Source organism: Caloenas nicobarica, chromosome 3 (assembly GCF_036013445.1).
Source record: "Caloenas nicobarica isolate bCalNic1 chromosome 3, bCalNic1.hap1, whole genome shotgun sequence".
Taxonomy (NCBI): Eukaryota; Metazoa; Chordata; class Aves; order Columbiformes; family Columbidae; genus Caloenas; species Caloenas nicobarica.
This window is the reverse complement of record NC_088247.1, coordinates 89,835,691-89,854,863: the sequence shown is the minus strand read 5'-3', so window position 1 is coordinate 89,854,863 and position 19,173 is coordinate 89,835,691. Positions and strand designations below refer to the sequence as shown.

The window sequence follows — 19,173 nt, the reverse complement described above, 5'->3', positions numbered from 1 at the left end:
AAAAACATTTTTCTTGGTCTAGTACTAGATGTCCAAATAAATCAGGGAAGTAAAGTTGCAATATTATGGCCTTGCATTAGTCTGTAATGACTGGAAGAATTTGGTGATGTGTTTTCATGTAGGGAAGTTCCCACTTCAGAAACAGCATTAACATTTTAATAGGTTACTGTCTTCCACTTTGTTATAAGGGGCTGGACCTGCTACCTCCTGAACTCAGACACCGTAACAGATTGTGCGAATGGGCCAAATGCACTTCAGTGCACTCAGGAGAGTCTCTTTTAACCGCTGCTGAAGACAACTAAAGCTAAGCCTGGCTGACTTTGCATGTAAACACGTTAAGGGTGCTCACATGGTCTGTGAGCATGGCTCACTTGGGAGGCAGTAACTCCCTAAATTGTTTCAGTTTGTTCCACAAGAGCACATTTCTCTCAAGCCTGGATGCTGTATATTCATGAGGGGCAGAACAAGTGTGGACCTTCAGGAGCTCTGCAGTGAGTGTCTCCCCTCGAGGTCCCTGTGTAGCTCTGCACTTTCTCTCATTATGTCTTCTCCTGAGGATGAAATATGACAAATCAGAAAACCCTGATCCCCTGTAATCATTCGAAGATCTACTGCCTTCCTTAAAGGTTCTGGTGTGATGGTTATGGCCTCCTTATTATCTGTCGTGTTTGGTTATAACTTGTTATACAAAGCCACTGCTATAGGATATCCTCTGCTATGATGTTTGCACCTCCTGACTTGTGTGTTAACTTTAACATTCCAAGCAGCTTATTTTTTTAAATTTTGAGGGTACCCTCTACACCACAAATATCTTCACCCTATCCTTCTTTTGTAACCTGCACATCCAGCAATGTATGAAATGAGAATTATGCGTGGGCTTTGTCCACCTTGGCTGTCTGTATTAACATGCTTGACCTGAGTACTCTAAATGAAATAAAATGCTTTTCAGCTACATCTGTATAAAGCTACAGGGTGCTAAAACAAAAGATTAATGGTTTCAGTTGGCTTGCTGACAGGTGGAGAGGAGTCATTACTGCCCCCTTGTTCCAGACAGAATCCTCCTCCTTGAAGAGAGGGTGCACTCCTCAGGCCTCGTGACAAGTTGATGCAGAATTTATTTTCTTGGCAGAAGTAACAGTCAGGATGGAAACTTGCATGTATTGTACAGCAAATCTTTTGTTTCTTTCATTTTTCTTCAGTTAAAAAGATAAACATGTTTTCTTGGGAACCTTAAACTATTCTCACTCATTCTAGAAATAGAAACTCCTGTCATACTAGTAGGTAGGTTTACATTTCCTGTCACTGCTGAACATATAAGCCATGATGGAAAGACTGGTTTCCTGTCTCTCAGAATAAGCATATTGTGTATTGAATGCTAACTATCTCTGTTACAGGATAGGGAAATCCTAAGTTGCTTTCTTAGGTCAACTTAGTCTACTGTTAAGGTATTTCCTCAGTTCTCCTTTACCTTGAAAAAATTCTCGCACAGTTTTAGGACATTTTCCCTATTTATACTAATTGTCTGAATTCATTGCTTACCGAAATTAATTTCTCCTTTAAGATTTGGCTTTTACTCTTCTTTCTTTTACTCTTTTTCTAGGTACCAGAACAGCTACTGTTGCATCTTTTTTTCACAAAGACTTTGCTGTTCTGGTCTTGCCTTTATAGCCAAAACTGTCAGGTTAAATGTGTTTGGCAGGGTTTATGCCAAAACCAAACTTTTTAAATGGACTGGAAGCTCACTTTTATTCATATCTAAAATAAATATTGCAGTCTTTACGGAAGAAAAAATACAAGCAGCTAATCACTAAAGTTATCAAGTGTCTCTTATACTAAGTAAGGCCTAAATAAGGAATTTGAAGAAACATTTCCAGAAGAGAGAAACTGTTAATGAGCCACTGTGCTGGTTTGACTGAAAATGGGTTAATTTTCTTCATGCAATAAGAAGCCTTTCTTTTTCATAGCTAGAACGCTCATTATTTGGACTTAGTTTGAGAACAAGAAGATAACACCCCACGGCAGACTTAATGTTTTTAATTGCTCTGGTTTGAGAGCCAAGGACACTCTGAGCGCTCTGCCCACAGCTGTGAGGCAGCGAGGAAGGGGGGCACAAATGGGGCAGAACTTGACTGACATCCAGACTGATCAATGAGAGTATTCCATCCCATTAGCATCATGCTCCAGATTTAAGAGTGAGGTCTTCCGGTTTCTCGCCCCTTTTCTCTTCTGTTCTTCTCTCTCACTCCCTCTCTTGGGCTCTTTCTCTTCTGAGAGTTGTTTTTTTCTCTTCGCTCTTTTTTGCCGGAGCCAGAGTTCTGTGCAGGATGTTTATGTCGGCTTTTTACCATTTTGCAGAGGCCTCTGACCCTTTCTGCCTTTTTCCTCTCTTTTCTCTCTCTGGGATTGGCTTTGGGAACAGGTGCCATTTCTTGGGATTGGCTGCTCAGCGTGTTCATGAGGAATTGCCTTGAGTATATTTTATTTCTATTTTTATATATATTTACTAGTAGTGTATTAATATTTTGTTATTTTGTTAAACTGTGTTTATCTCAATCCAATTTTCTCCTTTCCCTTTTGATTCTCTCCCCTGTCGGGGGGTGGGGAAGGGGTGAGTGAGCAGCAGCAGCTATCTTGGTTGTATTGCTAGCTCGGGTTAAACCATGACAGCCACGTATCATTACCTTCCTCCTAAAAAATAGTTTTTATTGTAAGTAAAAGGTGCTTGTTTTGACATCATATGGTCATTGTTTACATCTAGTCATTTCTCCTACAGCTGTTTCCAGTCCTTCTGAAGAGCTAAATACACTTGATCCAGTAGAAGAGCAACTTCGAACACAAATTGAAGAGGAAAAAAAAAGGTATTCCTTCTGCCTTAAACTTCTGCCAAACTTCAGAAGATAAATTACACTGATAGTATATTCCAATTGCAATTCTGCACGCACAGCTACCCTCAGGGTTTTCTCTGACATTTGTAAAATGTCAGCTTTGTGGTTCACTAATAGTTTTTAAATTTGTTTATATGCTATTGGATTGTCTGTAAGATGACACAGTACGTGAGTGAGGAATATTTATGTTTGGGCTAATGGCTAAAAACAAATAAAAATAGCTTAATATCCTCCCTGAGGATTAGTGTTAGAAACTAATTTGAATCCAAATATATTGTGAACCGGTTTGGTTGATTCAGAAATGTCCTGCTTTCCCTGACCTAAGGAAAATCTTTAGGCTATATAGGATTGACTAAGTGTAAATAATACGTAGAATTTGCATTGGTTAACCAATCCTTCTGTTTGCTCTAATGTTGCTGTAGCTAGGAAGATAAAAGAAAATAGATGCAAGGGTATCAGGTCTAAGTATTTTGCTAGCATTTATGGCATGTGCAGTCTGTGAGGAAACTTCTGGCTATTTCATACAAATGGTAAAGCTCCAACTATGTGTTAGCCAAGAGGCCTCATTAATGAAGCTTCCATCTGAAAGGGGAATCAGCATTCGGCTCCTGTCTGAATCCAGGCTCTGGTGACCAGTTGTTTATTAATGGCAACATGCTGAGAAATCAAAAGAAATAATTGTCATATTTGAATGTGTATTTTAATTGTTAATCAATATTGATCACACTTGAATGTCAGTAATTTCTTTAGTGAAATAAAAGCTTTGTTGGATAGATTTCTTGTACTTACTGTCCAGGGATGCTCTTCTAAAATGTGAGATGTCTCTTCCTACCTCAACTCTGTCTGTGTCCCCTGCATCCATAATTATTATATATTCTTTTGTAGTTTAAATCTATGAGTGTTCTAGGTAGGATAAAGCTTTTATTCAGATATGTGTTGGAAGATCTGTAATGCAATTTCTTCTTCTTGTATTAGTTATAAAATTATGTTCAATCGCTTGAAAGGGCTGAAGGTAGAGATTGAGCACCTGCAGCTTCTTATGGAAAAAGCCAAGATGAAGCTGCAAAAAGACTTTGAAGTCTGGTGGTCTGAAGAGGCACAAAATCTACAGGTATGAAAACACTTCATATTTCTTCCATTTTCATGTAAATTAACATCTTCAATCGTTTCTTAAAGAAGTAGTTAATTGATTAGATAGAAAGGAGTATGAAGGATGGGATTTTGACCTGATTCACCTATGTCTATGCCAACGTGAATCAGACAAAGTGAATGTGAATTATGCTCATAGGAAGCTAACACAAACGAAGAAAAACCCTTGCTTTCTGCTTTCTGTTATGACATTCCCCTAAACAATTTGATTGAAAACCAAGAGTAGACCCAAAAAGTCTGAAGGAACATAAAACAAATAGAGGAGATTGGAAAAAATAAGCCTTTTTACTGCTGGCAAAACTATGTTTTCATCAGGTTTATGACATGTTTATTGGAAGATGGCAGTCATAACTGTAATATGGACAAATCCCAGAAAATATAATTGGTTTTCAGCTTCCTTTTTTTGCAAAGACTCTGGTAACCTTTCTGCTTTCCTAAACTCCCAGAGGGTCAGCAGCTCCCAACATAAAGCTCCTCCCCTCACTCTAGCCGAGGTCCACCACTGTCATCATTGTCTGTTTAAGAACCCAGCAGAAACAGAGTGCTCTAATTTCATGACTTGTGTAAAAAAAAAAACAACTAAAGAGATGTCATTTTAAACAATGTATTAGAAGTTTATAATGCAGTCAGTCTGTAAGCTACACAGTTTCACGCAAACAGGAGACAGTACAAAAGAGTCAGGAGGGGCATCAACTGAAACAACAATATTGCTTTCTTATCCTCCCCATCAGACACTTTTTTAAATGTCTTTTAAATAGTCACATGGCATCTCACTGCAAAGCACTGCCATGAAATGCACATCAGCCTAATGAGAAAGAGTGCTGAGTGCAGTCCATCCCATATCATTTATTATTAACTGGAAGAGAAGATGTACTCCTTGGGAAAAACTGTTATAAACAAAGAAGTGTTTAGTCAGTATTTTAATTCTTATGAGTATAAATTTAAACTGTATTTTTAAGAAAACAGCCTAAAGTAAATATGGAACTTAACATGAGGAACTTGTTGATCCATAAAATGTCACCTAACTGCCTTAACTTCAAGTCATCATTGCAAACTACTTTTCAGGTTAAAATCCCTAACCATATTAGTGGCAAAGAGGATGTTTTAGTCACCCTCCTGTCTAAATATTTAGGCTTTTCAAAGCACTTCAAATAATATTGTTGAATCTGCTGGAGCATATTTTTCTCTACCCCTTAACAGGAGAGGTCCAGTATTCAGCTTCTCATGATTCATCAGTAGAAGATTAGAAAACTAAAAAAAATAATTGGGATTAATTTATTGGATCTTGACCTATCTATACATCTGAGCTCCCTAAGAAACTCAAATCAGCGAACACATGGTGTTACATATTAAAAACTTGTAACTTGAGCTTAAAAATACTTGAACCAATCCTAAACATTTTCTCTTCATTCAGAAGTGTTTGTCCAAGTGAAGAAAATACTGTGTGATTCAGACTCTATGTTTTCTGAATGAGTCATTGCCTACTTTATTATTGCTGAGACCTGTAGGCCAATATTAAGCACTCTAAAAAATCCTATCCTACATAATTTTGTTTTTCAATCTAAACCCAGCAGGAAAAGCCAGAGATGGTTAGCTCATCAAATATCATGACTGTTTATCCTCAGCTTAGAAAACCCTCACAACATCTATCAATTAACAGGTAAATTGGTCATTTTTTCTTCCTTACTTGTAAGAAAATGCAGTTTCAGTAGAAATACAGTTCACCAGAATGCTTTCGCAAATATCACACTCAAACACCATGCTCCCAGTTACAAGAGAAATTATTGTTTAGAAAACAAATTTTTATCATTCCATTATTTTGCAATCATATTGAAGGTATCTTATTGTAACTCAGTTCTTTTGACTTGTTGGTCTTGAGAGCCTGGAAACCTGTCACTAGGGAGCCTATGACATAGCTAAGGAAATCAAGCCTGTTATCAATTTTGCTATATGAGATTATATATCCTTTGGAATGTATTCATAAGGCTGCAAACCCCTCCACCCCCCCCCAAAAAAAAAAAATTATTCCATAGCCTAGATAGATTTGCTGTTGAATTGTCCTGGTGCTACATTTATGCAGCATATTATTCCACAATGAAATTGCATTTGATACTGTAAAACCCTGGTGCATCCTTTGCAGCAGAAAAATGTAATCATCTTTGTTGTTCCGTCGTCAGTCATTTCTGATCTCAATACCTCTAATTTAAATTTACAGTAATAGATCTTTCATAGCCCTCAAGCAAAGTAGAGTGCAGGAAAACACTTACCTGAATGTGCAGTTTTCCATATTCATTGAAAATAAATGGAAGTGTTCTCCTCCCCTTTTCCTCTCTCCCTCCCCACCTCTAGCTTGCTCACTTTTTCTCCCTCTCTCTCTCCCTCCTCATTATACAGTTAATCTTTCTCTGATGAGTGGCTTTACCTACAATTTTATAACAAGAGCCTTCATAAATGACGTTTCCTGCTTTGCAGCAAACATAATATATCCTCCATAGCATTAAATAATGAATACTGGATTTTATTAAAACTGTAAAATATATTACAATTTTTATTGTAAACTTTTGTGTATCTATAGTAAACGCTCGATAATCAGTACAGAGACTGAAACACATAATCCTCTAAAGTTTTCTAAGAAGGCATTTTCAGATGTCAAACTGATGAAAACTGAGTCTGGTCTTCTCTCTTTGCTTCAGTTCTTATTTTGTATGCTCTCCAGATTTAGGCACTATTCACTTTGCAAATGGCTGACAGGTGTTAATTTATGGTTTTAGGCTGAAGGTGACTTGTGCCACAGAAAAGCTGATGGCACAGTACATGAGAGCATTTCTGGTCTAGCTTAGCACAAAGTCAACCAAATTAGCTCAAGGAATCTTTGACTGTCACTCTGTTTAACTTTGTACTGAACTGACCTAAGGACCTCTCGCACAACCTTTCTGTCCCATTATTCTTGGGAACAAGCATGTCCAGCTGGTGTGCTGATGCATTGCTCAGGAGAGTGATATCTTTTGCAGTTTAAACTAGAATTTAAAAGAATATGTGATAATGCCCAGGCACTTTCCAGTGCAATGGGAGAGTGGCCTCCAGGAGTGGTGATTTCTCCTTCCCCCACCCTAGTTCAAAAGCAAAATTGGATAACTGGTTTCTTTATAATTTTCTTTCAAACGTTTCTTTCAAATGCCTTTATCTTTTGTGTTTATTACTGGAGGACCAGTCTCAGAAAAGTGTGTCTAGCATTTTGAATAGGACACGGAAAGGTGCCTGGTTGCTTTCAGCAGCTAAGCTTACTTCAGAGTCCTGTGCTGCCCCACATGGTCTCTTGCAGAAAACCACATATTCTTTATAATTAACAGTTTCTCTTTTTCTAAGTAATGGACATGTTGACTGAGATTGACTGGATGATCCTTGCATACTTATCACAGGCCCAGAACATTCATCTTCTTGAACTTAAATTGTAGAGGGAGTCAGGATTAATATAGTTTTGTTTTCCCATCTTGATATTCTTGCAATGATCTTTTGAAGTTAACTACTGTTTCTGCCTTATAGTTGCAGAAGGTCGATCTGATTTTATGTTAGCCTGTTTAAACACATCTTACACAGGTACATTTCCAGTGTGATGTATATGGAAGTAGAAACACTACGTCTGCTTTTTGTGAGGCTGAGTTGCAGGCTTAACATCCTACTGTGATGAAAATGTATTTTTCCCCCTACTTGAGGTAATAACATTTTAGAGTAAAATTTTCCAATTTCACAGGTTTTAAGAGTATGAAACAGTAGAATATGTATTTCCCAAGGATTTCCTTGACCCCATTTGACACAGGAACTTATCGATTCCCATGATTGTGTCGGATGAGTACAGGCTACAATTGCTTCTTACAGATACATAGTCCCAAGACACAAATAGCTGTTTGTTTCTAACTCACCTAGAAATCAACAATCTCCTTCTGTGAAATAATATTACAATTTTCACCCAGCAGAATAACCAGTCACAAAAGTAGAATCTTGCATAAGGTATATTTGATACAATGTGGTGTAAATAAAACCTGTTTCCAAGGTGTAATTCAGGTCACAGGTGTATTCAATAGATGCAAGGTCTAAAACTCAATGGGCTGCATGTCAGAAATCTAAGACTGCTGTTCACAGAGTAAGTATGCAGTAAAACCATTCAGACAAACTCCCGAGTGTAAATGTATATTAATAAAATTTTCAGGATTAGAAGTAATAAATTATGAAGGATACAGATATATTCCATAATCTTTTTTGAGATTTATTGTTTGACACACCTTAGTCATGTTACCAGAGAAAACTAAGCCTTAGGAAGGGAATGTCATAGCCTGAAATTGTATTTTATATTAAATCAGTTTATAACTAAAACAGAGAAGGGAAACTGATAATCCTTTTGAGGCTTAAGAACGATACACACATATAAAAGGCACTTGACTCCTGGCTAAACATGTCACTTTCTGAATTGAAAAAAAAATGGCCGAATTGTTAAGTGTTGAAATGAGTCTGTGTTAATAAAAGGGTTGAACAGTGAGCATTTCTGCCTTAGTAAGGTTTGAGAGCCATTAGCTTGATCCTGCTCGCACTAGAGTAAGAAGCAAAACATTGACTTCAGTGACCACAGTGCTGATATAGGGGGAAGGGTGACATAAGGGTTATCAGTAGGTTTGGCAAGAGAAAAATTATTTCTGCATAAGAAAGTTAATTTATTGAACAGGTTAATCCCATTACCAAGCCTAATATACTAAAAATAGCTAAAATCAGTAGTTTGTGTATTGTAGAGGCTTACAGACTCATGTTCATTAACCTGTTGAGTAGATTCAGGTTTCCAGACTATATTTGTCTTTGTATATGTCTTTCATATGAAGGTCGCAGAAATATTAAACCTCATCAGATCTGAACATATTGCTTAAAATTAAGAATAACTGTGCAAAGTGGAAAAAGAATGACCCATCTCTATATTTCAGACAGAAAATGGTCTAATCAACAATCCTAGAGTCAAGGTACAAAGAGAAAGGAAGAAAACTTAAAATAATCCATAAGTTATTTTATTGAAAAGGAATACCCAAGGAAATCCCTCAAACTTGAAAGAGAATACCCTACTTGTCCAGATTGTCTTTACCATAAAGCTGTGGTGCTAACTGCAACTCATACTGTATGTACATTTATGTCCTTCAGTGTGTTCCTGTCAAGTCAGCAAAAAGTCTTAAAATGTGCGTTGGGCTCAGCGTTCCATGCCTGCTCCACAGTGTTTTGTTCAGCCTCATACATTCTTCTGCCACGTTGGCTTTCGTTTAAGAAATTTATCAGATCCTTGTCTGTTCATGTTACCGCTCTCACTGAATATTTAATTACACTGCTGTTCCTGTATTCCCCTTGAATCAAGCAAATGTTCAATAGTTATTCAATTCTTCTAAAAATTTTTGGATTCTTTTCCTTTTCTCAGAAGGAATGCATTCCTTTTTAATTCAGTCAGATCTTTCTTAACCTTACTCATTCCCTGTTACTAAATCTCATTTGTCCTATGCCAGCAAGCCCCACAGTACGTTCAAGCTCAGAATCCTTGGCTCTCCAACTTCTTCAAAATCTTCCTGTCACTTTAGATTCCCCTGGAGAGATTTTCAGATAACTTTTCCTGTTCCCTGATGACTCTGAGCAACAGGGTTTTTAACATTTATTGTCCTGAATTGCAAAATTCACTCCCTATGTTAGTGCTATGTGAAACAAGGGAAATGTTTACATATTCTGCAGCTTTTTCTGTTGTAATCATTTTTCATTTCTGCCAGTTTTCTGCAATGTTACATGATGATAAAATATAATCTGGGAATAACATTTTTCATTAAAGACATTCCAAACATTTTCACATTCTGTTGGTAACAATTTCACTTGAACAATTTATCTATGAATTTGCAAGTTAGGCCAAATTTGATTTTGTAACCAAATACTAAAATGCTCAAATTTTAAACAACTTTAATCTTGCCTGCCTTTACACAGAACATTTGTTCCCCTCACATCCAAGGGTCAGATGACTGTGGAGCTGCAGCTGAGGTTTTTTTCAACATTGCAGAGGTTGCACACCTTCAAATTTTGTGCTTTCCATTTTGATCTACCTTATTTTCCACTTTTTTTCAGCTGGCAAATCAAGCTTTCGTGCCATGACACCCATCATTTCTCCAGCTCCTGTACCCTGTGTGCTTGATGGAGCTGGTCAATCCATGGGACATCTGTCTCTGACCCTTGGGTTCCTGCAGCAAGGGGGACACTGCCACAACACTGTGTACATCTCTCAAGCTGCTACCCCATGCCTGACTGAGACAGATACCCCCAAAAGATGACACCCCTAAACAAATCACGTTAAACACTGGGTGAAACTTCAGGTACTAGGTTAAAAAAAGAACTGAGACATATGAATTTTACAGACTTTAATCTCCAGAAAAAGCAGGAATTCTACTGACACTGTCAGGAAATAGTGATTTGAGATGTCTTAAATTCAGCTCAAGGAAAAATCAGATAGATTCAGAATGAAAAAAGAACCTGAATAGTTTCAGAGCTTAGGAGCCAGACAAAGAGACAGGACTTCTACACTTTGTATGTCAATCCAAATCCAAAACCGTGATCCCAGATTGCCTATTTACACATTACAGAAATGTTGGTTGGAAGGCACCTCTGCAGATCTCTAGACCAGCCTCTTGCACGAAGAACTATCACCACGATAAATCAGGTTACCTGTGGTTTTGTCTGGCTCTGTCGAGCATCATGAGATGTCGAGTCCTTCAGGTTTAACATACAGATGGGGATCATTATCCCCACCGCATGCTGTCATAATAACTTTCCATTAAATTCAGAGAAGTACTAGCAAAATTTCTCTTTTCTTTTTTGTCACTGGAACAGCACCTAACACTCAGATGAAGGAGGAGAGTCCTGGCTTCTGAGAACAGGCTAGGAGCAAGTTACATTGGGAGGAGTGTACAAACCATTCCACCACAAAATGACACTCTTTCGTCCCCTTGTGATTCAACATATCTTGCAATGCCATAGAAACATTATCAGAGCTTCAGTATGAATAAGCAAATTATCCCCATACAGGCCATCCTGCTGGCATAGGGATTAGAGAAATCTCTGGGATACATAAAACATGGTTTTCAGTTCTGCCAAGCTGAGGGACACTTTTGTTAGATTAGTACTCTAATTGTTAACCTCTTATATGGAAGTAGCACTTTGAGTCATTACAAAAATTAGTTATAAGCTTTCTTCTAAATTTCCTTAACTTGCAGAAGAAGAGTTTGCATCCCACAGATGAATATGTCTGGCTGTAACCACACAGGCAGAGGGTATGAGTTTAAGGTCCATCTCTGACCACATTAATGTTAATTTCCTGATTCTGGGCATCACCTCACTCAATCTAAGGTGGTGGGGGTTTTTTTTAGTATCACCTTCCTCAGGTGCCTAGTTCTCCCAGAGCACTCTAAGACAAGTTTTGGCATATTGTCCTGGGTCCAGGCATCCACCTGAAAGTGAGATCCCTAGAGGTCAAACCCTGCCACACCTGTGGTGACTATTTTTTTTAATCAATGTGGATCTAATTTCCTTTAAAATGGGGATTTAACAATTTTGGGGAATAATTTTCATTTAAATTCAATGGGAAAAAAATATTTCAAACATATAAACTACTGCAGCTTAAAAATAAACTACTTTAGCTGATTCAAAGTATTTATAAAAATATACATTCTGTTCATGGCAAATAAAAAGCAAAGAAGCTTATTTCAATGAAAAGAAAGCAATGAAAAAGGATCACATTAAGTCACATTACCTTACATTTGTTGCAGGCTAAAAAGAGATTCATGAATGGTTGCTATGGTTCAGCTGATGTGTAATGGTGTATTAAACCATGGTTATATGACTTGGATGCCTAGGTATCTCAGGGCACAGACACAGTCCTTCTAGAAAATTGAATTTAAGCCCCTAAATCACATAGTTTTTAAGAACTGCCAATTCGATGAAAAAATATTCAGGAAATCCTAAAGCAGAACTATGATGTGAAGTTTCTGTATGTTGTTAAATGACATAGTAGGTAATAACATCACATATCCTTTCTAGCTCTTGTAATATGTAGGTGTAATAAAGTCTGGAATATTGTTAACATTAAATATGATATTGATTTACTTGAATTAGGCTGAGTCTTGAGGTTATTTTCATCCATTTAGGCAGGTGCAAATGGTATGGGACTCAAGGAGTTAAAGAGAAACATTCTGTAAACCTGGAGCTGTTCATTTGAAAATGACGTATACTCTTGGGCACAATATCTTCTGCAAAACTGAACCTGGCACAGTGTAATACAGTAAAATTTTAGTCATAAATTTCTTTCCTTTTTCAGTTTCTCTGCCAGAAATATCAATTTATCAGCCAACAATGAATAAACTACTGCAGAGTTTGAAAAGCAAGAACTTGCCAATCCTGCCATCTAGTGGAAAAAGCCTAAAACTGAGTAATTCAGTGTTTCTACTTTCTCTAAAATTGGCACTGCGTCCGGCAGCACACACAACTGCTGGATGAAAGGAGAGAGTCCCCAGACACCCTGTGGCAGAACTCTGCCTTCCTGGTGGAGATGGTCTCTGATAACACTATCTGCAGGGACAGGAATGCACAACAGCTGCTTGCAATATATTTGGCTATCATCAACGAGCCGCATCCCAAAGTCCTCACTGAGTTCTCGTCCAGTCTCCCACTGATTTCAGTAATAATTTTGCCTGACAAAAGAAAGAGTGGAAAATGAGCTAAGGCCTCACTTGGCTAATAGTCAGTTTGGGAACTCAATATACCATTACAAACTGTACATCTGATACATACATCAAAGTGCTTTAAAAACCCTGCTTATAAGGCAAATACTAAAAGTAGCATCATTATGAGCTTGCTTGTCATCCTTTCATAGCTACATTCTCTACATAAACCTGATCATCACATGGATTCAACTGAAAGTCCTCTTCCAGTAAACAACAAGTGCTTTATATAGATAAAAAGTCTTGAAAAACAGCGTATTTACAGTTACTTAGCATGTATTAATATTCGCTCCGCAAGGGCTAAATTCTTTCCTTCATTTCTGTACCCATTCCAGTTTTTCAGAGACCACAAGAGTCAGCCCCAGTGAAGATCCAGCTGGGAAAAACAATTCAATCACTTCTAGTAACCCAATTTCAAAAACAAGGTAAGAAGTGTACCTGGGCTATTCAGAGGAAAAAAGCAAACCATAAGTAATATAATGCCTAGATAATCCTTTATCAGTCTCTTTAACAGTCTTCTTGAAAAAAAAAAAAAGACCACCACCACACACAAAAAACAAAACAACAAAAAAAAACCCCAAAAACCCCCCTGAATTTGCAAATTTGCTTCCAACTTCCAAAACAACACCAAAGCTGCCCGGAGCTTTACACCATGTAGCTGCATTATCAGCATTAAAGAGGTGGTTTCTTGTTTGACCTGAAGCTTTTTTCCCCGTGAGCTTATGAATCCACACGACTGTGTCTTCTCAGCAACAGAAAGTGACTTTGAAAGAGCAAATTAAAAAAATTGAAAGGCAGAGAGATCAGAGCATGTAAGTATTGCAGAATGTAGCAACTACACAGAGTTTTTTCATTCTCATGGTTTTGTCCTTAAAATATTTTGAGTCTCCCTCCTACAAATTATTCTAGTAAAATAAAATAACGCCAGCAGCCTAGGTATGTCATACTTGGCAAAGATTATATCTCACATTTTCTCAAAATAGGTACTGCTTTGTGAAAATTAGCTTAACAGGTTAACAGGAGCTACTTTTTTTTTTTTTTTGACAGCTTCTCTATTTTTTCTAATGTGCTCATTTCCATGTTCTTTTCTCCCACCAGAACATCATGCCAAGTCAGTATACTTTCAGAAGTTACATTCTTATTGTGCTCAGCACTTCTGGCTATTAAGGCCCTTAGGAAAATATGGTTAAGTTACTATTTTTCCTACTGCATTCATAAAAACAAATCACAAGGGGGTTTTCTTTCATTTTCCAAAACAATCAATTTCTAGAACAGCAAAAGATCATGGAAAATTTCATCCCCCAAAGCCTAATGTTTTAAGTTGCATTTGTGCTTAAGGAAAACAGAAGAAAAAGAGAAGCTAAAATGAAATTTAGACAGTACCTTCTCAAATATATTGTGTATTTTTTATTTTTTATCTTGTTGTTAATCAAATTAAAATCAATGAGCGAATAGTCCTTTACTGGTGTTCTGAGACCACCTTGTAAATTGCATTAAAAGAAATATTTTATTAACTTCATAGTAATTTTTTTTTTTTTTTTTTCATTTTGATTCACTAGTCCAGCAACTGAGAATTAGTAGCACGAAGACAGGACATCAGACTTCTGCTTTATGTCAGGCACAATTACATTCTACTGCAATAGTCAGTAAGGAACAGTGGAAATAACTCTAATTACAAAAGTCGGATATGAAAAAAAAAATCACCACTTCCCTCTAGCTCTACTTGTCCTTTCATGTTGTAACTTTTATCACTGTATTTCTCATTTCACTATTAGTGCTTAATCTTTAAACAAAGCTAACAACACAGGGCCAAATTCTTAGCTTTCTTAGCTGAATAGAACAGCTTCATTGTACTACATCATGTTATACCACCAGAGGGTCTATCAAAAGCAGAGGTAAGTCAATGATTTAACTGCACAGATACAAGATCTCAGCTGGGACTGGAGACTCAGCAGCACAAAGGAGTTGCCTCTGTCAGCAAATGTCATAAATGTCATGATTGTTTACTTCTATGTATGTTATGTTATTCTATCTTGATTTCCTTACAGTAGGCAAAAATATATTGATCTGTTTGAATAAATAGCAACACTAAGTAAACAAACACATGGCATAGTCACATCCATAATTTCATTGGTAAACTCACTATATTACACTTTTCCACTTGGCAGAAAGTCTTTGACGCAGCAGTAAAATATTTTTAAGCCTTTGTGAGAGGTTTTATAGCTGATCAGCATGTAGGCCTACAAAACTAAAAAGATATTGGCTAACCTTAAGAATCTGCGTAAGAGCATTAAGAAGTCCTGAGTTTGATTTTCCTCTGAACTGTGCCATCTCTAACAACGTATATCGAAAACAAAGTCCTCCATGCTGAAAAAAGAGAGGAGATAATGGAATAGAAAAATGACCTTCTTGCTCAGTTGGGTCCACAAGTACACTTTCTTATTTCAGGACCCCAGCAAGTTCAAGTACATCTATTCCTCTGACTGGAGACAGCCAGGCTGATGCTGACATCCTAGCTTTCATGAAAGCAAGACAGAACATCCTGCAAAAAAAAGGTAAATCCTGCCAAAAAACAGGAAGCCAACCCAAAATCTCCAGTACAGCATTTTAAAGTCAAAATAGCTTTACTCCACATTTATACTGACGCAAGTGAGAACTGATTCTGGCTGAAGTTATATTACATTATGTTCTCAGCCATTCTAAACACTTGAGGTCCTTCACATGTATTTATTTTAGTAGCTCAATGCTGCAGTGTAAAACTATGAAGGCTGGCTGTTTTCCTCAGCCACCACCAGTGAACTTTCTGAGGCATTCACGTCTGTGCAGCCTGCATAGTGTATTTCTTTACACTGAAGTAAATGCATTTGAATGTGGTCTCTTGATGATTCCAAAATTTTCTGTATATGTTTTCTTTAAACTACCTGTCCTGGTTTTCAGCTGGTACAAATTTATCTGTAACAACTGACACCAAATAAAGATTGCAGAAATGACTGCACTGTACCTGCCTCACAAGGCAGACTGGCCCATTGTGTCTAGCAGTGTATGCCATTAACAGGTATTTCACTATATCAAGGTCAAATTAAACTTTCTATGGGTATTTGTCACCAAATCAGATACTGAGAGTAATCATAGGTAGGCAATAAAGTTCACTCTACAGTGTAGATAAGTAAAATTGGCAGGAAGCAAGAAAGCAATAAATTCACAATGGTTGCACTGCAAGGTAGTCTAAAAGTAATTCACCGCAATAAAGAAAAATGACCTGTGATTTTCTTTTTCTGTTATGTTTGGTTTGGGTTTTTTGTTGCATTTGGGGGTTTGGTTTGGGTTTTTGTTTTGGGGGTTTTTTTTGTTTTTTTTTTTAATAATAGTTTTTAGTGGCAGTAACCAATTAGTAAGAAGATGAAAGCAGTAGTGGTTACTGAAGCAATAGCTTTCCATCAGCACCTGAGTGCTGATGGCAGCATTATCCAGCAAGCTATCAGCACCTGGCAGATGGTGTTAGCATTGTCACAAAGTGGGGTTTTGGTATCACATTGCTTATCAGAAAACTGTCAGATAAACACACAGTGACTGAAAAAACAGCCTCTGCACTCATCCAAAGCAAACGCTTAATACACTTAGGCTTTGGGATCCCTTTTGTCTTTATTTAGAAAAGCCGTTGTCAGGTTTCTTCTGCAAATGAAATTAAATTGAGTTTACAGGCTTCTCACAAGAAGAAGGTTGGAGATAAGTGTCTTAAACATTTCAGGCCTTTAGAAGGTCGAAAGCTGATTCATTCTATTAGGCCCCAAGTTGTAAAAGGTATTCTTGCAGAACAGAGGAGATCTGAATTTCAGTTAGACAAGATGGACTACGTGCTGCCCTAAGTAGCTGAAAAGGAATGGAGTAGCGTTTGGTCATCTGGGCAGTGGGCTGGATGGCACAGGCAGGGGAACAAAAAGTAAAGAAACTTCATAAGTATGACTGGCATGTTACAAACACATAGGGACCTGATATGTCATAGATAAGAGACAGCTCAGCAGCAAGTTCTTAGAAGCATTTGGAGTCAACCTGGCAGATAACAGAAAGTTTTTCTTCCTTGACTACATGTGAGGAAAGGGAAAACCTCCTAAATTTGAAAGATGGAGCCACAGATAGCAGGAACCATTGATCAAAAAAAGCCTGTGAATTCTGATTTAGCAAGATGAAGAAGGGTAAAACCTATGGATTAGTACTACTAAGGAAATACTTTGTGCTTCATCACCGTAGTGAAACCTGAGGACATTTATGAGGTGCTGTGGTAGCCTTTTTAACTAGGAGAAGTGGGCTGAAAGGCTTCACTGTTGCCTTATATGTGATAGTGGTATGTGTTCCCTTTCCCTGTGAGCATATCACTTCACTCTTACCTGACTTGTTCCTAGTCTAAAAGGAGACATGAGGAACAGTAACTGGTACAGTGTTTGTGCATCTTTGGCTGTAAGGAGTTTGCAGAAACTATTGCATCCAAACTGGAGGGTTTTGTCTTCGGGGGTAGGGATGGGGACTTGATTTTGTTTATAAGGAAAAAATATCAGAGGCACAGTTAAGCAGAAAGGAAGAGTAGAAGAAGGAATGTATTCTGACTGAATACTTTGGGGGAAAACATTATGTGTTATCAGTCTCATACATAACTTTTTCTCAATAAATCTCAAACATATACAAGATAGAACAGATTTGCCCAGAGCCACTAAGTCAGACAGCTCCATATAGAAACTAAGTGTGCTGAGTCCCAGTCCAGTGCTCTGTTGTCTCCTTCCCAAACTCTCTTCAACTGAAATATTCAATAAGCGTTTCTACACTTGCACACAAATGTATTCACTCCCTGCATTATTATTACACACAGAGGGCCCTGCAGGAAAGTACATGAAAAAGCACAGGCTCAGCCAAACCAAAATCCGCTAGGCCTAAAATATGTCAACATGCTTATTGCTCTTTCCTTTATTGATCCTGACCCTTTTAAACTCTTATAACAGTATCTTAGAAGCAAACTGAGGGCCCCACTTTACATCAGCTGGGAAAAAAAAAAAAGGTGAAAAAGGGTGTGCAGAAGCCAACAGAGTGGAAAATATGTTTCATAAACAGAAAGCATGGGAATGCTCAATATCCTTAGTGACAGTCATGCAGGAGAGGGAATGAGAGGTCTCACAGAAGATTACCTCGGAGTTTGTAGGTTGTTACCATTTGCTTTCTAAACAGAGATGAATTAAAGCAGGTAGATTCAGAGAGGCTCGCTGGGGTTGTTAAAGCACTGTAATAACTACATTGGAAAGCTTTTTACAAAGGGCTACTCTGCAAACATATGCTTTTGTTGCCTTGTGCAGTCTTGAGGTAGAGAAATGAAAATGCAGAAGAGTAGACAAATGATTTTTTTTGTCTTAAAAGTTTTTTTTTTTCCTTTCATTTTATGTTTCTGAAGTTCACTTTTAAAACTGACAACACAACCTGAAATACAGTCTAACGTATTCTTTATGTCCTTTCAGGCTTGGGGAACAAATGAAATTCTTCTTGCAGTCCTCTATTTCCTTTTAGAAAAAAAGACCTTTATTCTTTGCCTTCCTCTTCTGTTTAGAAACAGGTATGAATAACTACTTTAGATGTACAGATTTAATTGTTAAAGATATAGAAGTGATTTGTCTTTGACAGCAAAATCCGTTTCTCCAGTGAATTATATTTGAATATTTGCACTCAGTATCTTCAGCTTGCATTAAAATTGAGCAAAACTAAACCAATCAGGAGTTTGCCAAATACGTTTCTTTATTGAGAACTCATTGTATGTTTTCTAAATGTTAAAATTATCTAATGTCTTAATGCTCTTCTACATTTTTAATCTGGGGAACACTTATTTCTACTGATGGTAGTTTTGTTTGCATAGATTTGCATAAGGCTTTATTAATTTCACCTAATCAGCATCCAGAGACTTCTGTGCAAAAATAGTAGTTATCTGGGTTACAAAAGTCTATAAAATTGATTTGAGACCTTTTGTTGATTTTTATTTTTTCTCCAAGAAATAGTAGTTTTCATATCAGATTGTTAGAATACTGAGATTGCATTGTAATATGAAAATAAATTTTTATTAGAAAGTAATTCTAGAGTTAAAAAAATTCCCAATTGTTTTTCTTTCATTTGAATATATTAAATATTATGCAAAGTATATACCCTCCCAGAATATACAGGTTTCAGAAGAAACTATGACACTTGAAAAGCTTAAAGTAAAACAGGGCAAATAGTCATAAAACACAAATGAGATGTGAAAATTTAAATGCAGTTATATATTATATACAATGTACATCCACTAGTGACTCGGTACTACTTTATTGAATAATATTTGGTTATGCAACAACTTA

At 37.1% G+C, this 19,173-nt stretch overlaps 1 protein-coding gene across 1 annotated transcript in view; it reads left to right on the top strand.

The window, feature by feature from the left end:
• KIF6 (kinesin family member 6) overlaps positions 1-18,410 on the top strand; it is a 161,572-nt gene extending 143,162 nt beyond the window's left edge. The window contains exons 17-22 of the mRNA XM_065631980.1: positions 2,774-2,858; positions 3,861-3,996; positions 5,609-5,694; positions 13,147-13,236; positions 15,260-15,366; positions 18,310-18,410. Of these exons, the coding sequence (XP_065488052.1) occupies positions 2,774-2,858; positions 3,861-3,996; positions 5,609-5,694; positions 13,147-13,236; positions 15,260-15,366; positions 18,310-18,326 (521 nt within the window). The 3' untranslated portion in view covers positions 18,327-18,410. The remainder of the gene's footprint in view (positions 1-2,773; positions 2,859-3,860; positions 3,997-5,608; positions 5,695-13,146; positions 13,237-15,259; positions 15,367-18,309) is intronic.
• Positions 18,411-19,173: the final 763 nt, after the last annotated feature.